This window comes from Trichomycterus rosablanca, chromosome 6 (genome assembly GCF_030014385.1).
Source record: "Trichomycterus rosablanca isolate fTriRos1 chromosome 6, fTriRos1.hap1, whole genome shotgun sequence".
NCBI lineage: Eukaryota > Metazoa > Chordata > Actinopteri > Siluriformes > Trichomycteridae > Trichomycterus > Trichomycterus rosablanca.
The window spans coordinates 10498475-10523767 of NC_085993.1; the positions used below are offsets into that span (position 1 = coordinate 10498475).

Below are 25293 nucleotides of genomic sequence, written 5' to 3' on the forward strand. Positions count from 1 at the left end.
AGCTAGTAGATTATTACACTGGTATAGACTGGTATACTGTATATACAGTTGTGACTCTAGAAGAGTTAAGCAGCTTGAAAACATTAGGATCATATGTGTTAGGATTAGGATGTTCATAGTGCTCCAAACACATCTACAGCAAAGAGCTAAATAATTAGAGACAAAATGTTCAAACATATTTATTTTGATCTGTCTTTTATACCACAGTAAAGAAAACTGCGACCCCCCCCCCCCCCCCCCCCCCCTCCCCTTGCAGAAACTTTTTAAGCATAAACTGTCCATTTGAGGTCCTGGCAGAGTATATCAATGGAATTCAAGAAGGGACTTTGATCAGGCCATACTAAAACCTTTACTTTACAGCCCCTATAGCAGCAAAGCATATTCATAGTATAACACTACCACCACTAGGTTGGCAGTTCCTTTTGTGGAATGCTCTGGTAATTTTACAACAGCTGTAACGAGACCCATCTTACCGAAACATCATTGTGGTACACACTACCACCACTATGTTCAACATATATCACAACGTAGTTGTTGAGACATGTTTGCCTACGTCACATTGTTGGAAACAGTTTATAAGATGATTAGTTCATTTACCTCAAACAGCAGAGGTGTGTTGCACCGGCTGGCAGAAAGAGACGGTAGAGGGGAGTAGGGAGGTGCTGCACCATTATGCCTTTCCTCATCAGCTCCTAAATATAAGGCGCATGAAGAGAAAAGAGGGCGCATGGTGCTCAGGGAGGGCTCAGACGAGGGCGGTGGCGTGATTGGGGACAAAGGTCGAAGCAAAAGTTCAGATGGAGGTGCCACCACCTCTGGTGCATTCTTCACCTTTCTCTTTTTAATTGGCGCTGTCGACTCTGAAAGAAGAGAAGTGGAGTGAGTGAATGTATTCCGAGTGGATATATTCTGTGTTCAGCATCACTACGGAAAGTGCTTTACCAGATCTGGCCGTGTTGCCGCAGCTACTTTGGTGCAAAGAATTGGAACCGACTCCATCCTCCTTGGAGGTAGAGGATATACTCTCATCCAGCGCCTGCTTTATCCACCTCTACTCGAGACACACAGACAAAGACATATGAATGTCGTTACTCATTACATTAAGTCTTAGACATGAGTCACCAATCATTTGAAACTACACAGAACAGCTGATTTTTACAGGTATAACACCACATTCAGAAATGTATAATGCTTACATGTAAGAGCACATGATCCTGTCTCACTAACCTTCTTACAGGAGCCATAGGCTGGATCGACAGTAAGTGGCTGGCGGCGTCTTTCAGGGTTGAAGGGGGAGCCGAATCGGATGTAGTGTTTAGGTGTGGTGCATATGAGGGGAGAATGTGAAAGGCCTGGCAGCATGTTAAGAGTAGTTGCCAACACGGTGGGATCTGTGGTGATGCGCAGGGGCTGTTCTATAGGCTCCTCTACACGCTCCGGGACTTTGTCATTCAACCACTCGGTGACCAGGTACTAGATAGAAAAAAGGTGAAAAGAACAAATACTGAAAGTCAGATTTCGTTTGCTTTAAATGTGACCTTTAAAAAGGAGTTGTGGCACAACTGTACAACTGTTTAAGCTCTGTTATCGGCTGGCAGCACTCCTATATGTCTGAAAGTGGGCGGGTTAAAAGGATGTTATTGCTTCTGTAAATGAGGCCTCTGCTGGCTAGTCGAATAAAGATCAGAGTGTGACTTGATACTCTATACTCGATACTGATCTCTGTGTGAACCCACAATGTGCAGGTGAAAAGAAGCAGTTAGCTACTACACGTGTTGGAGGAGGCGTGTGTTAGGTATGGCCCCTCTCAGTCAGGGTCTGCAGCAGTAGAGGATATACAACTAAGGAATCGAATACGACTAGAATAGAAGATAGCCCATCACCATTAAGATCCAGGTTCTAGTCTTAGTGGTGCTATCGGCCAGCTGTCTACACAAACATAATTGACTTTGTCTGAGGAGGGATGGCTGAAGCCCTGCAATAGATTGGCACCCTGTCCAAGGTATTCCAGGCTTGCGCTTAGTGTTTCCCGGTGGAACCAGGCCTGCCGTGACCCTGGCACTTAGTCAGCAAAGTATATAATTTAAGCCAGATATCATTGACTGTACTGCTGAAATCATCCAATTGTGCATTGGCATATATGAATGTGTCATATTTATTTTTGAATAAACACAGAATATATACAGCAGCATTTTTTTATAAACAAATTTCTAGACAACCCCTTGGTTTACCAATGTTTCCCCTACCTACTGTGTATTCCAGAATAACAAAACATTTTACCTTTTTGGTTTTGGGGTATCTCAGGCATGCCTTTCCTAGAGCTGCAGAATTTGTTCCACAATCTCCATCCTGAGTTTGTCCTGGCCCCAGAGTTCCGTCCCCGAGCACTAGCTCCCCTGTGCCAACTGTAGAGCCTCCCTCTTCAGCGCCGGCTGCACCTGCTTCAGCTGCCTGCTGTGCCAGAAGAGCCTGCCTCTGGCGCCGAGCACGCTGGGCAGAGCCTGAACGATAACGTGAGATGCGGCTCTTGGGTCGTGGTTTTGCTGAACGAGCTGAGGGAGGTTTAGGAGTGGCAAGTGGCGTAGATGGGGTCTCAATAGTATCCTAAAAATATAAACAAATACATTGGAGGTAAATAATGGTGTCCAAAACAAAGTTTTAAAAAGTATTTGGTACAGCAAAGGACTGTAATGACTTACCGAGGCAAAAGATGTGCGGCGAGTGCTTACACCTCCAGCCACTGGTGTGTTTTGACCTGGGTTGGCTCCTACGGGGGAGGAGGCCCTACCCTCTTCAAATTCTGTCCCTTCCTGTTTAAGTTCGTCAAGTGAACCCCGTTCTGTACCATGAAAGACCCGCTTTTTTCTTTTTTCCAAATTCTCGAACACATGCATGATGGCCTCAGCTTTGCGGTCCTCTCGAGACTGTAAAGAAAAACAACCGTTTGCAACATCAGTTCTGATTACGCCTCTTAAAAATGATTATAATTTTTTTTTTTTTCATTTTTCTCTTTTCCTCCCAGTCTTTTCATTCTCAGTTCCCCAGCTGTATCTCCTCTACTGCTGCAGAGCCCAACTCTGACCGGGTATGGTTGTATCTAACACATGCCCCCTCCGACATGTGTGTAGTATCCAACTTCTTTTCACCTACATAATTTGAGTTCACACAAGGATCAGTATCGTGTATAGAGACACTCACACTGATGTACATTAGTACCCGTTTTTGTGCAAACGCCTTTGACCAGACAGAGGCCTTGACTGCAGCAGTAATGAGGAATTCCCTTTTGACCAGCCCACTCTCATACAATGTCAATCGTATGTGGAGCCAATAGTAGAGCTAAAATTACAAAGCAAGAGCTTGAGATCTTAGCAGTGGTGGGCTAGCCTGATAGACCACTGCACCACCCAAACACTCAATTAATAAAGGATTCTTTGGAATAAATACATAGTAATTTCTAGTGCATAGCAATCTGAATGAGCTAGTTCTATGTTAACAATTTATTTTGCCACTAAATGTCATCAAAACGTCCGAATAAAACTAAAACCAAAATAAATAATACAAGCAAAATGACTTTTTGTTCAGAAAGAATCATTAATGCATTATTTCTGTAACCATTCTTACCCGTCTATTAGGCAAGAGAGTTTCATCAATCTCCTCATGGCCCTCCTCTTGCTTTACACCATCAGTTTCCTGTTAAATCAAAACAACATCGATTACCATCACTATAAAGCATATAAAAGCCTGTTAACCATTAAGGACGATCTTATTCAGAGTCTCTAACAACTGAACACCCAAGAGTTTGACCCCAACAAAGCTTGAAACAAATTCACATGCATATTTACCTCAGCATCACTAGCTTCCTGCATCTCCCCATGCTCATCCAACAGCTGATTGCTATCATCAGACACGTTCCCGATCGGCCCACTTCCTTCTAACTCCCTTCGCCGAGCCCGTCTCCTGCGAGTTTCAGCCCCTGGCAAGATAGGCAGTGGATTCTGTGGTGGAGGCAGAGACTCGGACGGGCTTTGGTTATGCCTCTGCACTGGGCAGTTCTGATTGCCTTTATGGCAAGCGCAGTCAACCTTGTAGTTACTGGAAAACATGAGAAAGAATTAACAGAGGTGTGCTGCACCCTTGACTGAGCATTAAGATGTCAGCAATAAAATCAAGACATTTACTAGAACAGAATTAGATAAATATGAAAAATAAATAACTGAGACTGTTAACATACCAGCTGTTGAACTCGTAGTCAAACTCAATTGTAACTTCAGAGTCCTTAGAGATTTGAGTAACTGCATAGATACAGAGGTGAATCATCCCCTCTGCGATCATATGCCGCACCTGAGAATGTGTACGTGAGAAACAGAGCGAAAGGCAAAAGAAAAGACAAACTTAGCTTGGAGTGCATTTCCCTTCATACTATTCCTTTATTAGTACTTGAATGACAACATGTATCTGAAAGTCTAATGTCACACAGATCGACCCTGGTCTGTTTACTGACCTCAGCATTGGGTGTACAGGATCTCCTGATGAAGCGAGCATCGTTGCCAAACGTCCGTGCATCCACACACATCTCCACCTCGTTAAATTTAGAGTAGAACAGTACAAATGGGTAGGGCCTAAAGAAGTGCACAGTCATTACAGAGATTTTAAAGGGTTAGGCCTGTCACAATCATGAACTTTTAACTTAACTATCACACATTTCAACATCGAGACATTTGCAAAAGGATGAAATGCTGCAGTAAGGGGCTTGATACACCATATTTGCTGTGCCACATGTTTAGCTCTTATATTCTGAGGGTGCACTTACTTTTTAAAGAAGTGGCCATTGACTTCAAACTGTTGTTTGAGCATGACTTTGCCTCTGTACTCAATGATAAGAGTGTCAGGTTCCAAATCTCGTGCTGCCCGTAGGATTTTTCTGTGTTTCTGCACACGTGTTACACGTCCCAGCTGTAACTACACACACAAACACACACAGACAATTAGGATTTCATGCTTGACCTCAAAATGGAGCTTTATTATGCTCTTCACTCAGAGTTTACCTGCATTTGAGAGCTCAGCACTGTGTTATTGCAGGCCAGCTCAGTGCGGTTAATAGTATCCATAGTAAGGGCAACTGGACTCGACGAATTCTTGTTGACTGACCGGTGGAGCTGAAGGAGTTTTTGTACATCAGCACTATACTGATTGGCCAAGGCCTCCTCATACTGATCAGTCCACTGCCGGATGCGCGTCTCCCAGCCTTCAGCTGTGTTCTCATCCAGCACACCTGCCTCGCTGGTCGAGTTCTGAGGAAGACAGCAAATTGTCACACCTTTTTTAAGAGCCCACATTTGACCGCTTACTCATAAGAAAGTCACATAGATAGCCAACTATAAAAAAAGAGCATACTGGAACAGCTAAACAAGTATGGGAAGGCATTTGCTGTTTTCTAAGACTAAACACTGCCAAAGGACACACCTCAGCTAACACTGATGAAGATTAAGTATGCGCCCCATGCTCTAATCACTGTACAAATACAAACCTTTATCAAAACTGCTATTTAAAAACATGCTGGAATGTCAGTGTCTTACCTTCATCCTTAAGGATTTTCTGGAACCTTCACGAAAGGCCTGTGTTATAAAATATGACACATCAATGTGTTATTGTACACTCTATTTAATACTGATCTGGCAAGAGTACTGTGTGGTTTGTTGTAAGTACCTTGACCTTTTTCGCCTTAGGAGTGGCCCGTGATTTTTCTGTGCTCTTCTTCCTCTTTTTGGCTTTGCTGCGTTTGACTCGGTTGACGGTGAGCGTGATGCTGGTGGGTGTGTGCTGAGTGGCTGTGTATGACACGGTCGCAGCCGAGACCTCCTCATCTCCACTTTCTGTCACACTGCTCTCTCCTACTGTCAACAATGTAAATACACTATTACAAGAGCATTTCCAGAGACAACAAACCAACAGTTAGACTTTTAAGGCTATATTTGTGATGTGTGTTCATTTTTAATTCTACCTGACACATTGTCCTGCTTTCGACGTTGTCTACCCAGCCCTTTCCTCCTGTCCAGACCCCTGAACAAACCACAACAGTGAGACAGTCTATAAAACTCTGCGTTAAGAATGTTCTACAGTATACTAAATATGCTAATATCAACTTTATGGTGGAGTGACTTGGCAGGGTATTGTGGTGAGTAAAATTAAAAATTAAAAATATAAAACTAGTTTAGGAGCTGAATACTGAGAGAAATAGCATGAATGAATCTGTATTGTTAGTACTACAACCATGTACTATGTTCTTACCTGCAGTTCTCACACTTGATGAGGTAGCCATCTGACATCAGGCGGCACTGACACCAGCCGGATGGTACGGTACCCTCCTCGTCCTCGGATGAGCTATCGCTGTCTGCTGAATTGTCAGGGTTGCTGGAGTGGTACCGGGCTCGGGAACGACCGAGGGCACCATTGAGCTCCAAACGGGGAATGATGGTCTGGGAAAGTGGAGAGGCAGGTGGAGTAGGAGGGGGTGGCGCTCCATAGTTATGATCCTGATAACACACGAAGGAAGACTGATGCATCTTCAAACAGCCAGGTTTAGGTATCAAAATGGGGGAAAGTAAGTGAAATAGAAAGAAGAAAAAGGAAAGCAAGAAGGATGGAGGTGAGAATAAAATAAAACATGGCAAATATGTAGGAGCAGTGTGGTAGTAACAGTGGGGGGTTCAGCAAAATTGTAAAAAATCATATAACATATTTATTTTCTTCATATAATTTAATATTAATTATATAATATCAAGGTGTGGCCCGTAACAGACTACTGTAACATACAGTTGCACCACTCACATTTTTACTTATACTGTCATCTTTAATTTGATTGAATTAAGAATAGAAAGGATGGCAGACATTACATATTACCAATAAACTATTTCCCATGTGAACACTTAGCAGTCGTGTGTTGGCTGTGTGTTTGTATGGGAAGGAACAATGACTGAAACAGGTTTCCAAGTCGCTGAGGCATTACAATCTCTGCTGACTGGTTAAGGTGCCTGCATGGGACTCCACCCCTAGCAGGTAAAAAGAAGCGAGGTGGGGTGGCAGCACTAATGAAAGTGAGATAAGCTCCAGTTGGACACTAATAGATTGGGTGAAATGGAGGAAAATAATAAGAATAATAATTCTAAAGCTAAATGTAGATGCATTGCATTCCGAACTGTTAAATAAAGAACGTATGTGGAGCTTTACTTACAGCATAGGGAAGGCCCCGGTAGCCGTTATTCTGTGCACTTTCACAGCTGTGGTTGGAGTATTTCTTCTCATACACTGCAGGGCTCGCTTCCACTGACTCAGGACTGAGAGAGAGAGAGAGAGAGAGAGAGAGAGAGAGAGAGAGAGAGAGAGAGAAGTAAACATTATTAAATGTGCAAAAAATTAAAGAATTGTGTCTCAATAACTAATCTAAAAAAGTAGTTCTGGTTGGATTTTAATGCCATGATTGCTTGTCGGCTACTCTCATGGCAGGATCAAGGTTTGATAGTCAGGGGAACAAGGTACAGTTCCTCTGATCACTGAATAGTTGCACGTCTCATCTAATTTGCACTTGATTATGACAGGAATTCAAATTTTAAGTTAGTATTGTGGTCAGTTGCCGCCTCTCGTGGCTGTAGGCAGGGCACTAGGTGGGCAGATAAACTCCTGTGCTAATGTTCGTGGCTTTTTATCTACTGAATTAGGAAGTCATTGCAGATCTTAACACTAGATGGCAACTGCACATAAAAATGACACGCAAGCAGCTGTTCACGAAAGCTCTGCCCCCTACCAAGCAGAACAGGACTTACACCACACACACTGCAACAAAAAATGATTAAAAATCCCCCTTTATTCTAGATCCATAGGATCTATAGACCATGTTTCTGGGCTATACTTAGCTTCTTGGACATGGCATCATTTTTAAATAAATACTAATAAAACATGAAAACCAAAAGCGAATAGCTGTTTATTTAAACAACAATAGTGTTTTTTTTTATTCTGTATGTGTGTGATGAAGCACTGTAGGTCACAGAAATACTGGGCGCAAGGCAGAAACACCCTGGACAGGGTGCCAACATAATGCAGAGCTTAGGAAATCCTAACACATAGACTTCTCACACCACACACACACACAAGCGCATTACTCACTCTGATCCGGCGGCCATGTCTGTGTAAGGTTTCTCAGGTGTGGTGACTCCCAGTGCGATTGCTATGCTCATGACTTCAAGCACAGCGTCGCAAGGGAGGGGGGAAGGGGGTGGGAGAGGGGAGTAGGGATGAAGGGACAGGGGGAAAGGAGGGGGAAGGAGGGAAGCTGGGATCACGAGGTCAGAATGGCAGCGACAGTCCACTCCTGAGGCAGGGGGCTGCAATGCCACTCACAGCACCACACACACATCAGGATACCTGGAGGAAGATAACAAAAAAAAAGTAACTAACTTTTCAAGTACATCTAATCTCTTTCAATTTTTTCACAATATGAAACAATCCTAAGAATATATTAATTTAGTCATATACCACATAAGAGGAAAGACCAGTTTGTGTTTAGCAGATGTTACTTATGAGCTATATTGTTGCTCTTCATATCTTCTTATTTCTGTATCGCACAAAGTGTAAATACTGGCAAAATGTCTTCAGACAGCTTTCACCAAATAGCAGTCAAAGTCAGACAGACAGTGATGCACAGATTTAAGTAAAATAAATTGCACCACAGCTAAAGGTACTACTATGCACTATGAAGGCAAGTAGCTGAAAACCCAAAACCAAGTTTGCCGTTATTGCAAACAGATCTCTGATGTCACCACACTACAGTCATTATTTACTGACCAGGTGTAGCTCCACAGGGTTGGGCAAAACCAGAAGCCTTCATATTAGAATACTTAAGCTATCATATTTCAAATCTATAGCAAAGAAATCCTTACCTAAACTAGGCATTTCATTTCTTATAGTCTATTAGACATTACAGAATGCCTACAGTAACAGGAACAGCAGACAGTTGGCATAACTGGACTGGGAGAAAGTTCTGCATTCAGGTTTATAAGTAGCTCTAATTTGCACCAGTCTGACACAAAACCCAAACCTCAGCATTAATAAGTTTATAATGTCTACATGCCGGGATAGCACCATTGTACAGTGCTAGATTAATGCTGGCCTAGTCCACACCAAGACCGGTAAATATGTAAGCAAATATTTTAAAATACATATTTTTGCTGTTGCATAAACAACAAAAAAACACATTAAGCCTCGAATCGACTTTTTCTCTAAGCCTGTTGTGTAACGTGAAAAATGTATTGTTCTAGTGTGTGCTGTGGATGATTTGCAGGACAAAATCTCTCCTACACACGCACAGAAACACACCCTCCCACACACGCACACCCACACACTCACAAACTAAAGCAGTTGGACAACTGGTCAGTCCGTCAAATTACCAAAACATTCCATCGGTTATTCTGCAAGAGATGAACAGAGCCTGTTCTCACACACACCCACCCACCCACCCACCCAATTCAAAACAACCCACCCACACACACATCCACAAAGTAAAGCAGTAGGATATTGGGAAGTCTGTCAAATCAACAAAACAGTTTTTCTGCAAAAGATGAACAGAGCCATGCATACACATACACACACACACACCCAAAACCTCCACCTACACACACACAAACATGGCTTTAACACCGCTCATTAGATCACTTTTAAGCTGTATAACATGCGTAAATTCAAAACAGTACAAAATAAATGATGTAAACTTATAATTTTTTTTAATTCAGCATTTCATTCAGTATTAATTGATTTTCTACTGCTTGTCAAACAATTAAAACATAAAATTTAAATGTAATGTAAAATAATAAGTAACACAATTAAATAACTTTCATTACTTAAATCAAATCGACTGCTTGAGCACTCATTTGTTTTCTTCTTCCAGAGCTACCAGGAGGAGTTAGACCTGCTGCAGCCCCGACCAGGATAAAGCACTTAATGAAAAAGTGATTAAGGAAACAGGAAAACAGCAACTGCAAATATAAAAATACAACAGGCAACAAAGACTAAAAACATTTCAAAAGGGAACTAAATGCTCAGTGTTCGGTGATTTACTGCACAGATATGTTAGAAATTAAACTTTTCATTTTATTTTCAACCACTTTCGTGCCACTTTCTGTGTTCCACTAAGAAACACAGGGCACTAGAGACAGGAATACCTTGGACAGGGCACCAATTCATTGCAGGCCATTGCCATCCCTCCTTCAGATATAAACAATAACGTCTAGGCAGACGCCCAGCCGGCCGATAGCACCACTTATATTGTAACTCGGATATCAGCAGTGGTGTGCTAGGATAACAGACTGCTGAGCGCAATTTCTTATAAATTTGGTGTTTTAGTGGATGCTTGTTCTTGGAGTAATCTAAGTACACCGTCACAATTACTTCACCATGTATTTTATTTTCTAATCACTACAGGTAACAAAATGACAAGTTATTTTGACTTATTTGTGGAGAGAATCAAGAGCTAAGTGTAATAATCTCTTTAAGCACAAGGTGGCGCTGCTAGCTTATGCTGTTAAGAAGCTCTAAAAATAGAGACAATGAGATTGTGCCATATAAAATTGAGACTCTTTTGGAAAATAGATCCCAAGCATTTTAAGGATTAAGTTTCTAATAAAGTGGCCAGTAGACAGGCAGGCGCACACGCACACACACACACACACGCACACACACACACACACACACACACACACAAACACTCGCTTATCAAAGACACTCTCTCCTGGCCAGACAAATGGCTGGTCCAGTTTCACCAGGAAACAGAGCTCAGAGCAGAAATACCCAGGACAGGTCCAACCCAACCAATCCAACACAGAAACCAAGTTTTTTGGTTTTCTGACACTGACTTGATTTTTCTGCACAGCCACATATTCCTTAAGATATTTAAGTTATGACTTCAAGGTGGACGTTTCAAAATAATACATTAATACATAGAGTGCATTTCAGGGCACTGTCCTATCATAAAACAATTTAACCCAAAATTTAACCCCGGGACTAATAGTTTCACATTCTCAGGAAACAATCTTTATTCAAACCACTTCCCAAGAAAAGCCAATCTGGACGACAGTCTCTAAGCCCTTGATGATAAAAAGCTTGCTTACTGAGAACAGTGAGACCCTGGCAAAACTGTCTTTGGTGGTTCCTTAAATGGATCTAAATATCCACACAAATTCATTGTTGCGTAAGTTACACAGCTTAGGTTTCATGCACTTCGTAGTTAGTCACACTCACAGGCAGATGTTTGTACAGTTGATTGTTGAGATTCTGGAAAGTTTCTTAGTAATTCCAAGAGACATTCCTGACATGATAATCTAGGATCTGCTTATTAAGACCCTCTGTAATGCTTGTGGGCCTGGTCTGAATAATAGGGCACAAAGCTGTAAAAATATAAGCTAAGAGATCAACAACAATAAGTTGCTGTTTGTATATCAAAATTGCACTTACATGATCAGAAAAAAGTTATTTTATTTTATTTATTCCCCCCCATACAAAGGTTATAGAGGTTATAACACAAGACAATTCAAAACACAGAAGTAAATCCCCCACTTCAACCCCATTTGAGATGCCGTCAAGACTTGAGTACAAATGACTGCTTTTAAGTCCTCTAAAAAAAAAAAAAAAAAGTTCCTTTTGTGCTCAGGAGCTCATTTGTGTCCCACTAAAACAAGCAATAAGCACAGGACTGGGCCAATGCCGACCAATGCTAATAAGAAACCATTTCAGGTTAACCTATGAAAACATATCTTGCAACAAAACCTGTACTATGTGTCAGCAGACAGGATGACTCTGGAACAGCATAGGGTGTGATAAAATCTGTGGTATACAATTTAGATTTTACACTGTGTCCATAATGCTGGCAAATGTTGATCAATTTTTTTAATTCTTTCACTGTTGCAGCGCCAGATTACAACAAATAATTCAGACTGATTATTAGCCAAGTCCAGTTTTCCTAGTAATCTGGCACATTGACCAATGGGTCTGAGGTTTGTCCTTTTGGCTGAGCTCCAGTTTTTGAACCTGCGCTATGCTGTCATTGGTATGTGCACTTTTCGGTCTTACGCAGCAAATTTGAAAGCTCTCCTTTTACCGTTTTTTTTTTTCTCTGAGAATTCATCAAGTAATACAGTTTATAACCTTTAAGCAGATACAAGTTCTTTATTATAATTCTGTCCTCACTGGCTGTCATGGTAACCCACATTTTAAATAAGTACAAAGACCTTGTTGTGTCCAATAACAACAAATTTTTTAAAGTTTATCAACATTTGCCAAAGTTATGGGCAAATAGAGTAGATTACTGCAGCATTTAAGCCTTTCTTATGATACGTGACAAAACCGCTTTCTCCTGGCATTTGCCACTGAGCTGCAAGCTTGAAAACAATACACAGTACAAACGGTTTATTATTCAGATGCAGTTTTGTGTAAACTGTATTTTAGTTTTAACAAGAATGTTCTACAGCGTCGTCATTTGGAAATGTGAAGATAAAAAACCCAGCAAAAAAAGGCGGATTCACGATGAACTCCGGGATTACGATTGCTATCTAAAATGCAAACCCAGTCTCACTGTTTCAACGTCACTAGTCGCCAAGCCAGAATTCATGCTAGATTTAATGTGGATAATGAAACAGGTCAGGTGTGAAACACTGAGAATCAGTTTCTTTCCGCCATGTTTGTGCTTCGCTTCCGTCTATGTAACAAAAAGGTGAACATTGATAGTGTTTTGTTTGTTTGTTTATTAGGATTTTAACGTCATGTTTTACACTTTGGTTACGTTCATGACAGGAACAGTAGTTACTCATTACACAAGACTCATGAGTTCACATAAGGTTATATTGAACAGTCATGGACAATTTTGTATCTCCAATTCACCTCACTTGCATGTCTTTGGACTGTGGGAGGAAATCGGAGTAAACCCATGCAGCCACGGGGAGAAAATGCAAACTCCACACAGAAAGGACCCGGACTGCCCCACCTGGGGACCGAACCCAGGACCTTCTTGCTGTGAGGCGACAGTGCTACCCACTGAGCCACCGTGCCCCCCGAACATTGATAGTGCAACACACTGAAGATAATTTGATGATTGACCAAAACAGCATTGTTTGATTAATACTTTAAGTTAAAAATTAATTTAAATTCTTTTCTAAGAGCTGACACTTGATTTGAAATGACAGCAGAGCTACTGATCTATCTACAGAGTGATGATTAGTAACCCATACCCTTATCAAGAACAGCTTTATATCCCATGAAAAGCATGTAACATTTGCCTTTTAAACCTTGTATAACATGGAACAGAAACAAATGATAAAATAGTTGGATAAATGTCGAACAGGGTCTCAATGCTGCCGCTGCGATACGCGACCTCCGGGACTGGTCCAGGTGCCTGCACAAGTGGATGAGGGCACGGTGTTGTAGCGTGGATCATAGAATGGTGAAATGCAAGTGCGTTTCCCGTGGCATTCCTATAAGGACAATAATAATAATAATTCAACAAACTTCCTGGTAATCAGAGGTTTGTGTGATGTAGACTAACGGTGTCTTTTGCTGAGGGATGGTCATACCTGCTTTGCAAGACTTTAGTTTTTGTCTAAGGTTTTAGTTCCTGCCAGTATTTCTAAAAATACTGCTCAACCTCCAACGAATGTCTCACTCTGAAGATTGTAAAAACAAACACCACTGTGACTTAAAATACCCACTATTATAGAGAATTTCGACCATTTCTCCCACCTCTATATCAAAGCATTATGATTGTGTAATCTAACAAAGTCAATTTTCATTCTTCTAAAATAATAAAGTGAAATAATATAATACAGAAGTGATGAATAAATCCTAACCACTCACTACAATCTTATCATCATACTACCTTGTATAAAGCAACATCTACACATTTTTCAACTCTGATCAGGAAATGTCTTTGCTCCCACATGAACACGTCCCCATAGATACAGTTGCTAACAGCCCATAGTTACGACGGACAAGAAGTGCATTAAAGAAAGCTAGCTGCCAGCCTTAAAACCATCTCGCAAACACACCAATGCATCCATCCAAATATCTCTTCAATATTCCTGAATGAATGATTTCTTACGGCTACTTCTATTAGGCATTGCCACAGCAGATCATTCGTCTGTGTAGTTGATTTGACAGTTTAAATGCCTGATGCCCTTCCTGATGTACTCTCTTATTTATCTGAGCTTTAGACTGGCACTAAGAGTGCACTGATACATGTCGACCAAATGGCAAAGTTCATGTAACACCATACACAAATGCATGTGAGCCCAAGCTGGGATTCAAACCCCCTAAACTCAGGCACTGCTGTTACAAGCTCTATAATCATACCAGAAAAGTTCACTTTATTGAAAGCTTCAGCCAGTGGTCTACCTGCACTTGGTTACTCTTGAGAACTGACAATTACACAACTTGTAGACTCGAGTGCAAAGATTTTTATTTGTACAGCATTATTCAAAAGGTTAGTGATGTTGGCAGGTTTCTTCCAATGTTTTAAACATATTTGGTGAAAATGTAAACACTGATCATTAGGGATGTAACGATACACTCTACCCACAATACGATTCGATTCACGATACTGGGTTCACGATACGATTTTTACCCATTTTTTTTTAATTGATGACAAAGTTTCCTTTTATTATTTCTCTTAAAAAAAGAAAATAAAATACAGTATTTGTGATTATCTTTTATTTATCTAAATAATGAATGCCCTTTTATTTCTGAGGTAGGCACAAACTATGCAAAACAATTTTGAATTAAGCCCAATTTGGCTGAAAAACCCCGAATTTGGCAACCAGGTGTATAGTGCCAGTGACGTCAACCAGGCGAGGTGTGTAGCGCCAGTTCCCTTTGCTGTTTAAAGTGAATATCGATTCACTTTACATGTGAAATCGATTTGAATCGTGGAATTTTTTAATCGGTTATTAACTGTATTGTGGTGAATCGTTACATCCCTAGTAATCATTGATAAACATTTAAAAACATCTACTGTGAAGGACAGGATTTCTCAAATCACAGTATCTCCTGTGTTAACACATTAACAGTGGAGATTTTATCCGAATGCATCAACTACAATCATCCAATCAAAACCGCACACTGCTATGTGACATGGTGCATGTGACCATAAACAGCCAGTTCAGAACACACTGCTGGTCAAAAGTGAGCTGTTCAGCTAAGGAAGGGAGCTTAAGTGACTGATATTTCTTAAACACTGTACTGTGTTAGAACATTTAGAATATTTCCATCAATGCTTGGAACAAAATGCTACACAAGTTAGCAATGGAGTCTTTCTAGTTAAATTAACCACATCAACACCCTTGAAGCTGAAAGGTCATAACCTACTAGTGCTCAACATTTGTGTTATTTCATAAACGTGCCCTTGTTTTGCGTTTCTACGTCCAAGCTAGTGCTGGTATCACTTTCATTAACATGACCCTTACATAATACAGCAAACTCTATAGGGTTACCAGCGGCAATCTGCAGGGGTTAATGCATAAAAAAAAAACCTAACCTTGGGTCACTGTATTCCCTCCATCAATCTGTTTTATAGTGCTGACTTCATTGTTTTGTGGTACTTCCAAACAGTTTAAAAAGAGAGATTACTCTGTTTGTAAAAGGGTAAAGTACAGAATACAGTACTCACTAGACCGATTGATGAGCCAAAACATTATGACAACCCGCTCACCTATTCATATCAATGGTGTATGTGAGGATGAGGGATCTATTAAATGTTGGCTGATTGTAGTTCCTCATAGTTCATGTGTTGAATGCAGCAGCATAAAGAACTGAGTAATTTTGATGAAAGCCAAATCATTATGGCCAGTCTGCTGACCATATTTACATCTATAACAAAAAGGGGTGCGCTTACAGGCAGTCGTGATGTGTACCTACTAAGAGTGGTCTGAGAATGACAAGGTAAAAACTGCAGTTTTTACTTTGGATGCCCTTCCTGGCACAACCCTCCTTATTTTTTTTGCTTGGGACGTCACTAAAAGTGCTCTGACAAGTGTACACCTTCCCAAGACGTAGACAGTCATGTCTGTGGTGCCTAACCAGCTGATAGTACAGCTGAGATTCGAACACCAGATCTCGGTGATAGCAAGTCGGCATATTTTTTCGCTGTGTTTCTGTAAAGGCCAATCAATACAGACAGCTTAACTGTAATGTAGGGATTGTCAGTGATGGTCAACTGATTTTAGTCATTGTTTAATTTATCCTGTAGTCATTTAAATTTATTTCTAACTGCTAACTTCTGATTTGAGACCTGAGGTACAGATCTCTGTACACGCAACAGAACTTGTTTCTTTCTTTTAGAAATCCAATCCAAACCATTTACTATTACAAATCTGTCAACAGTCACCTAACCAGTAAACTACTGACATGCTCATTCTGTACGTCTTGACACACACAAAGAAAACAAGAGGCCTTTTAAAAATAAAGACCAAGTCTATATCTTAAAAGCAAGCTTTTCTTACCCCACAAATTTATCACAGAGACGTTTTCCCATTGGCTTTTTAGACATATGTGAACCTGTCAGTTTCATTACCGGAAGACATTTCCATAACAAACATTGTTTCATTCTGTAAATAAAAGCCAGAACACTTTGTTTCGTTTGGCCTAGTCATTCTACAATAAGAAACACAACACTACATGATAACAAACAGAGCTTAGCTGCAGTCATGCAGGAGGAAAAAAACCATCATGGTCCAGTGATAGAACAGAACTTGACCTAGCTCCAGTATCTTGCCCAACATCCTAACACAGGGTGGCATTTCTCCAATACCAAAAAGGAATAAAAAGGAAACCCACACATTTAGCCAACTTCAGGCCCTACCCCCTTTCCCAAATGTAACCATCCCATTCTCTCCTGTGCTTATTCAACCTTTTACTTTTTAAAACACAAAACAATTTGTTGTTTAAGACTAGTAAAAAGTATTGTCTATCAATCACTCTATATATATTTATCTCTCTCTCTCTCTATAAATATATATGTCATGCACTACATGACTCTCACCTGTTCCCATTCTCTTGACACGTCTAGTCCAGGACGAGTAATATTAATCCTAGTCTAAGTAATGTTAATTTAGAATGTAATTCTTCAAGTATTGGAACAACAAGCAGAGCCTATAACATCAGGCTCTCCTCGATGCTGGCTTGTTTAAGCACTCAAGCATACTTATCTGGACAGCCATTTTGCCCCAGGCTACAATGTCAAATTTTTCCTCATCCTGTAACTTCCCTCTCTCACCTTCAAGGTAACAGGGTATTTATTTTTTTAACACTTTAGTCAGAATCCAAGTGTAACATTTCACTGTTAAGAATAAAAAATAGAAACAAAAAATATTTAATAAATAACAGTAGTAACAAATATATTAAATTATCGTATTGTAATAACAAATAAATATAATAAATCAAGCTTCAGATTTTTATGCTGAAATTTAAAAGCAAATTGCACCAGATTTCATTGTAAAATCTGCTATTTCATGGGAAGAATTCTTTGAACATCACAACGGAATTGAGTTAATAATCTGCAAGTGAAATAAAGTTTGCGGAACCACAAATCATCCCACATGCCTCTCAGACTAATAAAAAAAGAAGATGAGAACAAAGCCAGTTGCCACTTCAAGAGTTGGAGGACATCATTGAAGCTGTATAACATTTAGACAGTAAACAAAATGCAATGAACTTCAACACAATCACTCACAGTTCCTGACCCAAAGCAAAAGTCCTTGCACACAAGCAAAAGACTTGCACACAAGTGTTCAGACAAACCAGAACAATATTCAAGTGGAACAAAAAATGTTGAAATAAAGAAGGAATCACATATGATCCAAGGACAAACATAATACCCACAATAAAGATGCAGTCAGTATCTTAAAGCTCTTCTTGACAACAATGTGGTTATTAAAAGATTTTCAGATTTCTACCTTTATACTTGGACATGAATTTCCGCATCATTCCACACAGATCCATGTGTGCAAAGTTTAACATGCAGTCTGAATCCATACTGACGCTAAACAGCTTCGTTGTTTAAAATGGTCATAATTTAAATTATATAAATGCTAAATGCAGTTCATAGAGCTGGTGCTGCACAATGAGGGTAGATGAGGATGCGTTTCAAACATAAGAATCAATCACTGGTGTGGCCAAAAAACAGCATTTTAAAACTAATATATTTGGTGTGAATTAAGACACAGACTGTGGCTAATATGTGTTGCCAGCTGTTTTTATTACTTGTTCTTATTAGTCAGATAGTGTGACACCACTGTTTGATAAACAGTTTCAGAAAATGTATCTTTAAAATGTAATAATTAGTTTATTTAATATTGAAATGGTTTTAATCCAACGAATATTTTGTGAATTGGCATTTACAACACAGTTAAGTTGTACACTAAGACCAAGTTTTTCTGAAATTAAATCAATGAGACTACGACACCCTTCAGGTCAACATGATCTGTGCAATCATGTTTTACTTCAGTGGTTAATTACACTAATAAAATAACAAATTCGGTACGTTTGTGTTCTATTCTTCATCACAGTGACTGGAGAATTGAGGAAAAAAAAAGAGTGAGCAGGAGAAGTGTAGGTGCTTGTGGAAACACACAAGAAATAGGATGATGTGGGCTGGATCTCAAGATCATAAATTCTCTCTCATACACAAACCAAATTATGGAGTTTCCATTAAAATAATGTTAGTACTGTAATTTTCACCTACTGTTAATTAGACTGATAGTACATTGGATGCAAAATGTCCAGTGTTTTTTAAACACACTGTAACCAAGAATCTAGGCTCTTCACTGCTCAGGAAAAAAGAGAGCAGAGCCATGAAAACACCACCCCCACCTACCTTAAAACACAAACATATGTGCACGCAGACAGTTCGATCCAAGGACATCGCTTCTGTGATTGGCTAAGAAAATCAGAAACTGCTCCAATCCTGTAACAGCAGAAAGGCAGGCGTCACAGCGCCATGTTTTTAACCCTATTGTATTGTAGGACACAGCTACATTTAGAGCCACCACTGAACACCAGAGCAACACAGTCTGGTCAATGAATGTCCTCACAACACTGATTTACTCATTAAAAGGACATTGTTTTACTGATATTACCAGATTTCAGAAGACAAATCTGCAAGTCAATTGCATCAGTCTAATAATCTACCTTTCATTTAGCATAATGAGGCCTGGTTTGGGAAATATCATTTTTCAGCTTTTTTTTTTTTTTTTTTTAAATAGGACAGATCACATGAATAAGTTCTCAGGCAGAACCTATGGCTAAATGCATCGATAATAAAAAGGTGATAAATTCAAAGGAATCCTGTATACAAGTATCAGCTACTCAGTCATATTTTTAATACAGTAACCCTTCACCCCTTAATCTGTGCTGGAATCCTGATCTGCCTGCAGTGAGCCTGGGCTTTGTTTTAAACAGGCTTTAATACACAGGTCATGAGAATGTCCTATTAAAAAAGAACTCATAAGATACGTAGGTTTTGTTTTGTCATTTTAATCCAACTGTTCATTAAAAGGGGAGGTGAAACTGCACTGGAATGTAAGAAAAAAAGGCTTAAAAGGACTAAGACCTGCATGCTCTGACTAAACATTCCTTCAGATAGTCATGTTTCAGAACAGAAAGAAAAAAGAGGCCCACTTTCGGGGCAACAACAGACATGAATAAATGCAGGGAAATCCAAGCTTTGTTTAGTGTTTGGTGTTTGTAAAACAAAAGGAATTAGTTCATTTTTCAAACAGACTGGTTGTGATACTGCCCAACAACAATATTTGCCTGATGATAAGGAAAATGTTTGTGAACAGTTTAGGATTATTAACCAAAAATGTCTTTGCATAATGTCTTCTCAAGAGGTGTTTATTTCCCTACAGCAGGGGCTCTTAACCAGTGGTCTGTGTGCTGTTTGTGTCTTGTACCACAATGAGATTAGTCCCACACTTCTAGCATAGCCCTATAATATGTACGAATGCAGCTTTTTAATATTTCTTGATAATCAGATAAAAAAAATTAAGTATCACTGTCCTAAAGATTTAACTATGACTGTAAAAGCATTACAAAATCTGCTTTTTAAAATAGTCTTTATTTTGTGTATTTAACTTTTGTGCTCCCATTTTTGTTGTTTATTTTTTTTGAATTGCTGTTCATTTATGTTTTTCATTTTTTCTCAGTTTTGTCCTTTGTCTCTTTACAATGCGGTGTGGTTTACGTAGATAACAAGTCCGGTGAGTGAAGCAAAGCTCAAATTTCACATAGTTAAGGTTGGCCAGAACAACAGTAGTGACTAAAATAACGCAGAGAAACATTCAGAAAATGGATGGCATATGTGACCACCACACACACACACACACACACACACACACACACACACACACACACACACACACACACACACACGAGACTAACAAGACCAGTCTTAAAACACATGCAAGACTGTTATGAACTAAGATAGTTTGTGCTCGTTTCATATGAATTGTGTCTAATAATCTAACACTTCATACTTCCATGGGGAATTGAATGGGATACAGTGTAGCAAGCTATAGCGCAGAGTTTGGCAATAAGACAATATGTTCAACTTCCAGTAAATATTCAGGTTTAAACTTTGTTACTGCTTACACAAAATCAACTAGGATAAAATGCTTTATATCATTTCATATCATCCACATGATTATATCTGAACAGTATTTAGACAAACAGTTTTTATACAAGACTCCATATAAACATGGTGGAAGTATGCATTCATAAAACCAGACCTGCTGTGTAAATCTGGTCCAATTACTAAAAAGACCACAAATATAGCAAGCATCATGTTTTCTACACAAAGTGTCTTATGTTCATATGTATATATTTTCACTACATTTCCCACCCCTAACATACACAGCTTCAGCTTTACTGCAGCCACCTTGACTCTACAGCAAAATGTGAAACACCAGGTTGTAGGTTTGCCATTATAAATGTGGTCAATATGTATTTGCTATTATCCTCCAAGCAATCATATTTCATATAGTTTCTGATCATGTTTGTGTGAGATGTTTACTGTATGGACCATTTAAAAAAAATATATAAGCAAGAATGACATGCGCACACACAAGCTCATTTGGTTAGTACCAACACGATTAACAGATAATACAGCAACAATGTGCATTTTGTCCCATGAGCTGTACAGTCATACTGGTTGGTATGGGAACTAAAAATATATATTTCACTTATTAATACCAGGCTATTTTTAAAATAAACAGCAGATCATTTAGACCATTCTGATAGTAACTTTGCGTCTAGGCTAGGCGATTGTCTGGCACAGAAGCTTTTCTGAACCGAGTAAAAGTGTGACCATGTAATAATTAAAGGGGAAATTCCCAGTCGGAGAGGGGAAGAACAGCCGCAGATCTCTAGCCAGCCATTGCAGCCTGACTCGCCCTCTCTCCCTCTCTATCCTCTCTTCGACTCACTTGTTGTTGAAATAAAAATGGAGGCTAAAAAAGGAAACGAGAGCTCCCCTCAGAAATACCACCCATTTCTCATGGCCGCCGAAGAGCTTGGGGGTTGGTTTATGTGGGAGGTGGAGGGGGGGTAAGAAAAGCAAGTCACCCTTCAAAGAGTTTGCAATGTTGGCGAGCAAAGGAAAGTTCAATATAACGCACCAAACGTACTGATTCTTAACTGCAAACTTCTGGAGGGAGTGGGGGTAAATAAATGAAAATAAGAGTTTCTGACTGCCCGAAACGAAGCGAGGCAAAGCAACCCCAGCCATGCAAGCAGAACATGGAGACTTCCGGAATGATTATGCAACTTATAAATCCAAACCTCTTGTCGTTCGGAATTAATGTAATCAGTAAGCGTATTCCCAAGGGCTGCAAAAAACAGGAACAAAATAAAAGCGACCCACTGTTTCTGGATACTGCTTACTGGTACTAAAATAGGGTTGAATGCTACTGGACTCTGTAGCTGGACCTTCAGACATATTAGATTCTTGAAAATGTACCAAGATATCTCTCTCACACGCACACATACACACACACACACACACACACACACATACATACAACCAAGGAATATCAGAACATCAACCTATATGTTCATCTGTTTATATGTGTGTGTGTGTGTGTGTGTGTGTGTGTGTTACACATGTGCCTTTACTTGGAGTAAACAAGCATTTATCAGCTAACTTATCCAACTAATGGGAGGTTTATGACTCGTTATAGTCATAATATGACATATGTGTATATATAGATACACCTCTTCGGCTTAGGTCTGACTAGGTCTGTAAAGATATCATACACCAGTGAAAATGAGCAGCAGATAAAAAGTGCAAACAGCTAATGTTTACATGAGCAGGTCTTGTGAAAAACGCAGTATCTCAGCACGAGGAACTGCCACAACAGTATATAATAAACTTAATGAGTCTGAAAGACATTTGGCTCACTATCCGACCTGAAATGGCAGCTATACAAACATAAAATAATAAGAGTGAAACCGGGGTGAGAAAAACCTCAAACAGCGTGAATAAGGAAACTGACCAAACCTTGCAAAAGCATAACGCATACACACTCACACACAGAGAGGGAGAGAAGGGTAGCTAACGTAGCTAGCCAAGTTAAGCTGTAAACTTTTGCTATTACTGCTACATAACATCCTCATGTCTGCAAAACCCGCATAGGAAGACAAACACAACTTACCCAGTCCGTCATTCCAAGTCAGTTCAGGTCAAATATCCTATTGTGAGAGTGAGCTGTATTAAAATATTCCCACATCAAGGCGAGTAACACTACGAGGCCTCTTTCTGCGACCTCGGCTTTTCCTGTGAGCTGTAAGCCCAGAGGCAGCTCGCTCTCCCGAGCTGCCTTGTAAACTTCTCAGTGTTCTTCAAGCAGTAAGTTGCACACCCTCGCCTGTTTGGCCCATGGTACTCCTTTCGCATGATATTTCAAATCCTAGCCGGTTGCATCCATTTATAATGCGCTTTTACGGTAATAATATTCGATAATAATATGGGGTAGCAATAGCTCTGTGTGTTCCAGGCTGTGATTCTCGCTCGGATGGTGAACATTAGCAGTGACGCCCCTCCCCCCTCTGCTCACCGGCATCACCACCGCTACAGCCACACTGACACTCAGCCATGTACGGGGTCTTCCGGAGGCTTCCGCAGGGGCTCAACACTGGGGCGTTCTCAAGAGCTGTCCCTGATCAGTTCCTATTGGTTAATCATCTGTCAATCAGCGTGAAAACTGAAAGCGGGTTATTTGATTGGATACGTGTGTACGGCGAACAGAAAGGGGGCAGGGCTTTGTTGGAGGGAAGGGTGGAGAGTGTAGTCGGGCTCTGCACCGCTCGGTAACAGACGAGGAGAAAACAGCCAGTAGCTGAACGGATAGCCGAAAAGCAGTAAAAGAGGACATGGGAACAGTGGTTACGTTAAATATACACGCCGTGGAATTATCTCAATAAGGGGATTATTCTTGCTTCTTATTAACATTCTTATTCAGCGCTAAAGGAAATAACACTGATTTTGGGTTAGTCTCATAGCAGCTGTTTGTCCATAGCACGGGGTTTCCGGGGCCCCATCGCAGGGACTACGACATTAGAGGTAGGGTCAGCCCCACCTTAACCCAGCTATAATGGAACAAAAAGTGTCGGTCTTACCGGACCTGGCATGGGACTAAACAGGGAGATGGAATTTTGTCTACCGTTTCTGGCTGTTATAACCTCCTAGAGGGCCTTTCTGCTCAGATGACGCTTTTTTACACAACGGAATAATTAAGTCAGTGCATTGCGATTGAGCTATTAAAACCATTTTTAAATTCTGCTACGTGTCTGTGTAGTTTTATTTCACCGTGCTGATGCTTTGGAAACGATAAATCGTGTATTTTCATATTTCATTTCCAGCCTGACGCAGCTGCGAATGATCCTGGTAGTGTCTCATTCAGTGAGTCGGTTGATTGAATCAGTGAATCGGTTTTTGAAGGTGACTCGCTCGTAGGACGAACACGGAGTTGTTCATAAGATTTCTTTGTCATTGCACAAGCAGCGATTTTGTTTAGCAATTAAAAATACAATAAATATCAATTCAACCAATAATTTCATTGCAGCTAGAAGGTCGAAATAAAACAGCTTTAACAACATTGTTCTGCTACGTTATGACTTAATGAAAGCCATACCACATATTTCTTAAGGGTTGTCTGGTGGATTTTCAAATACAAATAAAATACTGTTTTACATTTATTTGTTACTAATGCAAAATGTAGTTTACAGACTGACATGCAGATAAATGCGGTTTAAATGCAAAACCATTGTGTGCCAAAGCTACAATGACTCACTAAAGAGAGCTTCACTGGGCAGCGTTTATCTAGAGATAGATCAAGCAAATGTGATTGCCCTTATAGTTCTGTGCCAGGTCACGGGGCATGGGAGGAGAACTTGGATCGGCTTGGTCTATTTTGCTCAACGTCATTTGTTTCGAAGAGCAGAGAAGATCTGTGGTTATGTAGTTAAAAGACAATGCCTCGACCTGAGTATCTAGTATGTTTAAAATTGATGATGGTTAAAATGCTTAAACATTTAATCGTTGTATTGATTTAAAACCATTCTTGTTCTGTTTAGACCTGCTTAATAATCTCAAACTGTATAGTCAAACGTGTCAGTGTATCTGACTATACACCTAATGTTACATGTTGTCCAAAAAGTCGCTCCAAATCGACTTAAATAATTTTAGATCTTGCATTTCAAACTGTAAAACTATTTTATAACGACTTAAATGTAGCTCCCAGCCAGAGTACATTTTGTTATTTTATTTTTTGGAATAAAGGATAATTGCCAAGGCAGATTTTGATTCATAATGGCATTTTCATGTCGTTATACCACGAGTTGAAATTATGGATTTGTCAGCATTAGTTAAATAGATAGATAAGATAAAGATAGATAGATAGAAAGAAAGATAGATACTTTATTCATCCCGAAGGAAATTATTGGTCTCCAATAGTTTAACAAAGAAGAGAAAACTTAAATACAAAATAAGGTAAGTAAGTAAGGTGCATTAATACAGCATATGGTATGCAACAGAAAAAGAGCATGTGCAAATTGTGCATCTGGTTCATGTGATTAAAGCAATAAAAATAAAATAAAATATTTAAATTCGTTTGAATAGATTTGAACATGTTTTATTTTCACATTGCACTTGGAAGTAGCCTGTGTTTCACAACGTCTTAGCTAGAACAAAGGGCTAAAACATTGGGAAAC

General features: G+C 39.9%; 1 protein-coding gene across 7 annotated transcripts in view; it reads right to left on the reverse strand.

The window, feature by feature from the left end:
• Positions 1-23069, reverse strand: part of setd5 (SET domain containing 5) — a 30823-nt gene extending 7754 nt beyond the window's left edge. The window contains exons 1-18 of one of the 7 annotated variants that reach the window (XM_062997399.1): positions 22737-23069; positions 8161-8418; positions 7232-7334; positions 6289-6563; positions 6002-6060; positions 5707-5891; positions 5577-5615; positions 5046-5291; positions 4811-4959; positions 4502-4619; positions 4232-4341; positions 3843-4092; positions 3622-3690; positions 2700-2924; positions 2281-2604; positions 1228-1473; positions 943-1051; positions 598-860 (exon numbers count right to left, since the gene is read on the reverse strand). In XM_062997399.1, the coding sequence (XP_062853469.1) occupies positions 598-860; positions 943-1051; positions 1228-1473; positions 2281-2604; positions 2700-2924; positions 3622-3690; positions 3843-4092; positions 4232-4341; positions 4502-4619; positions 4811-4959; positions 5046-5291; positions 5577-5615; positions 5707-5891; positions 6002-6060; positions 6289-6563; positions 7232-7334; positions 8161-8231 (2841 nt within the window). In that variant the 5' untranslated portion in view covers positions 8232-8418; positions 22737-23069. Of the gene's footprint in view, positions 1-597; positions 861-942; positions 1052-1227; positions 1474-2280; positions 2605-2699; positions 2925-3621; positions 3691-3842; positions 4093-4231; positions 4342-4501; positions 4620-4810; positions 4960-5045; positions 5292-5576; positions 5616-5706; positions 5895-6001; positions 6061-6288; positions 6564-7231; positions 7335-8160; positions 8419-9890; positions 9969-22736 lie in introns of those variants that run through there. The other 6 variants (XM_062997400.1, XM_062997397.1, XM_062997401.1 and 3 more) reach the window with 6 other exon arrangements.
• Between the last annotated feature and the right edge of the window lie 2224 nt (positions 23070-25293).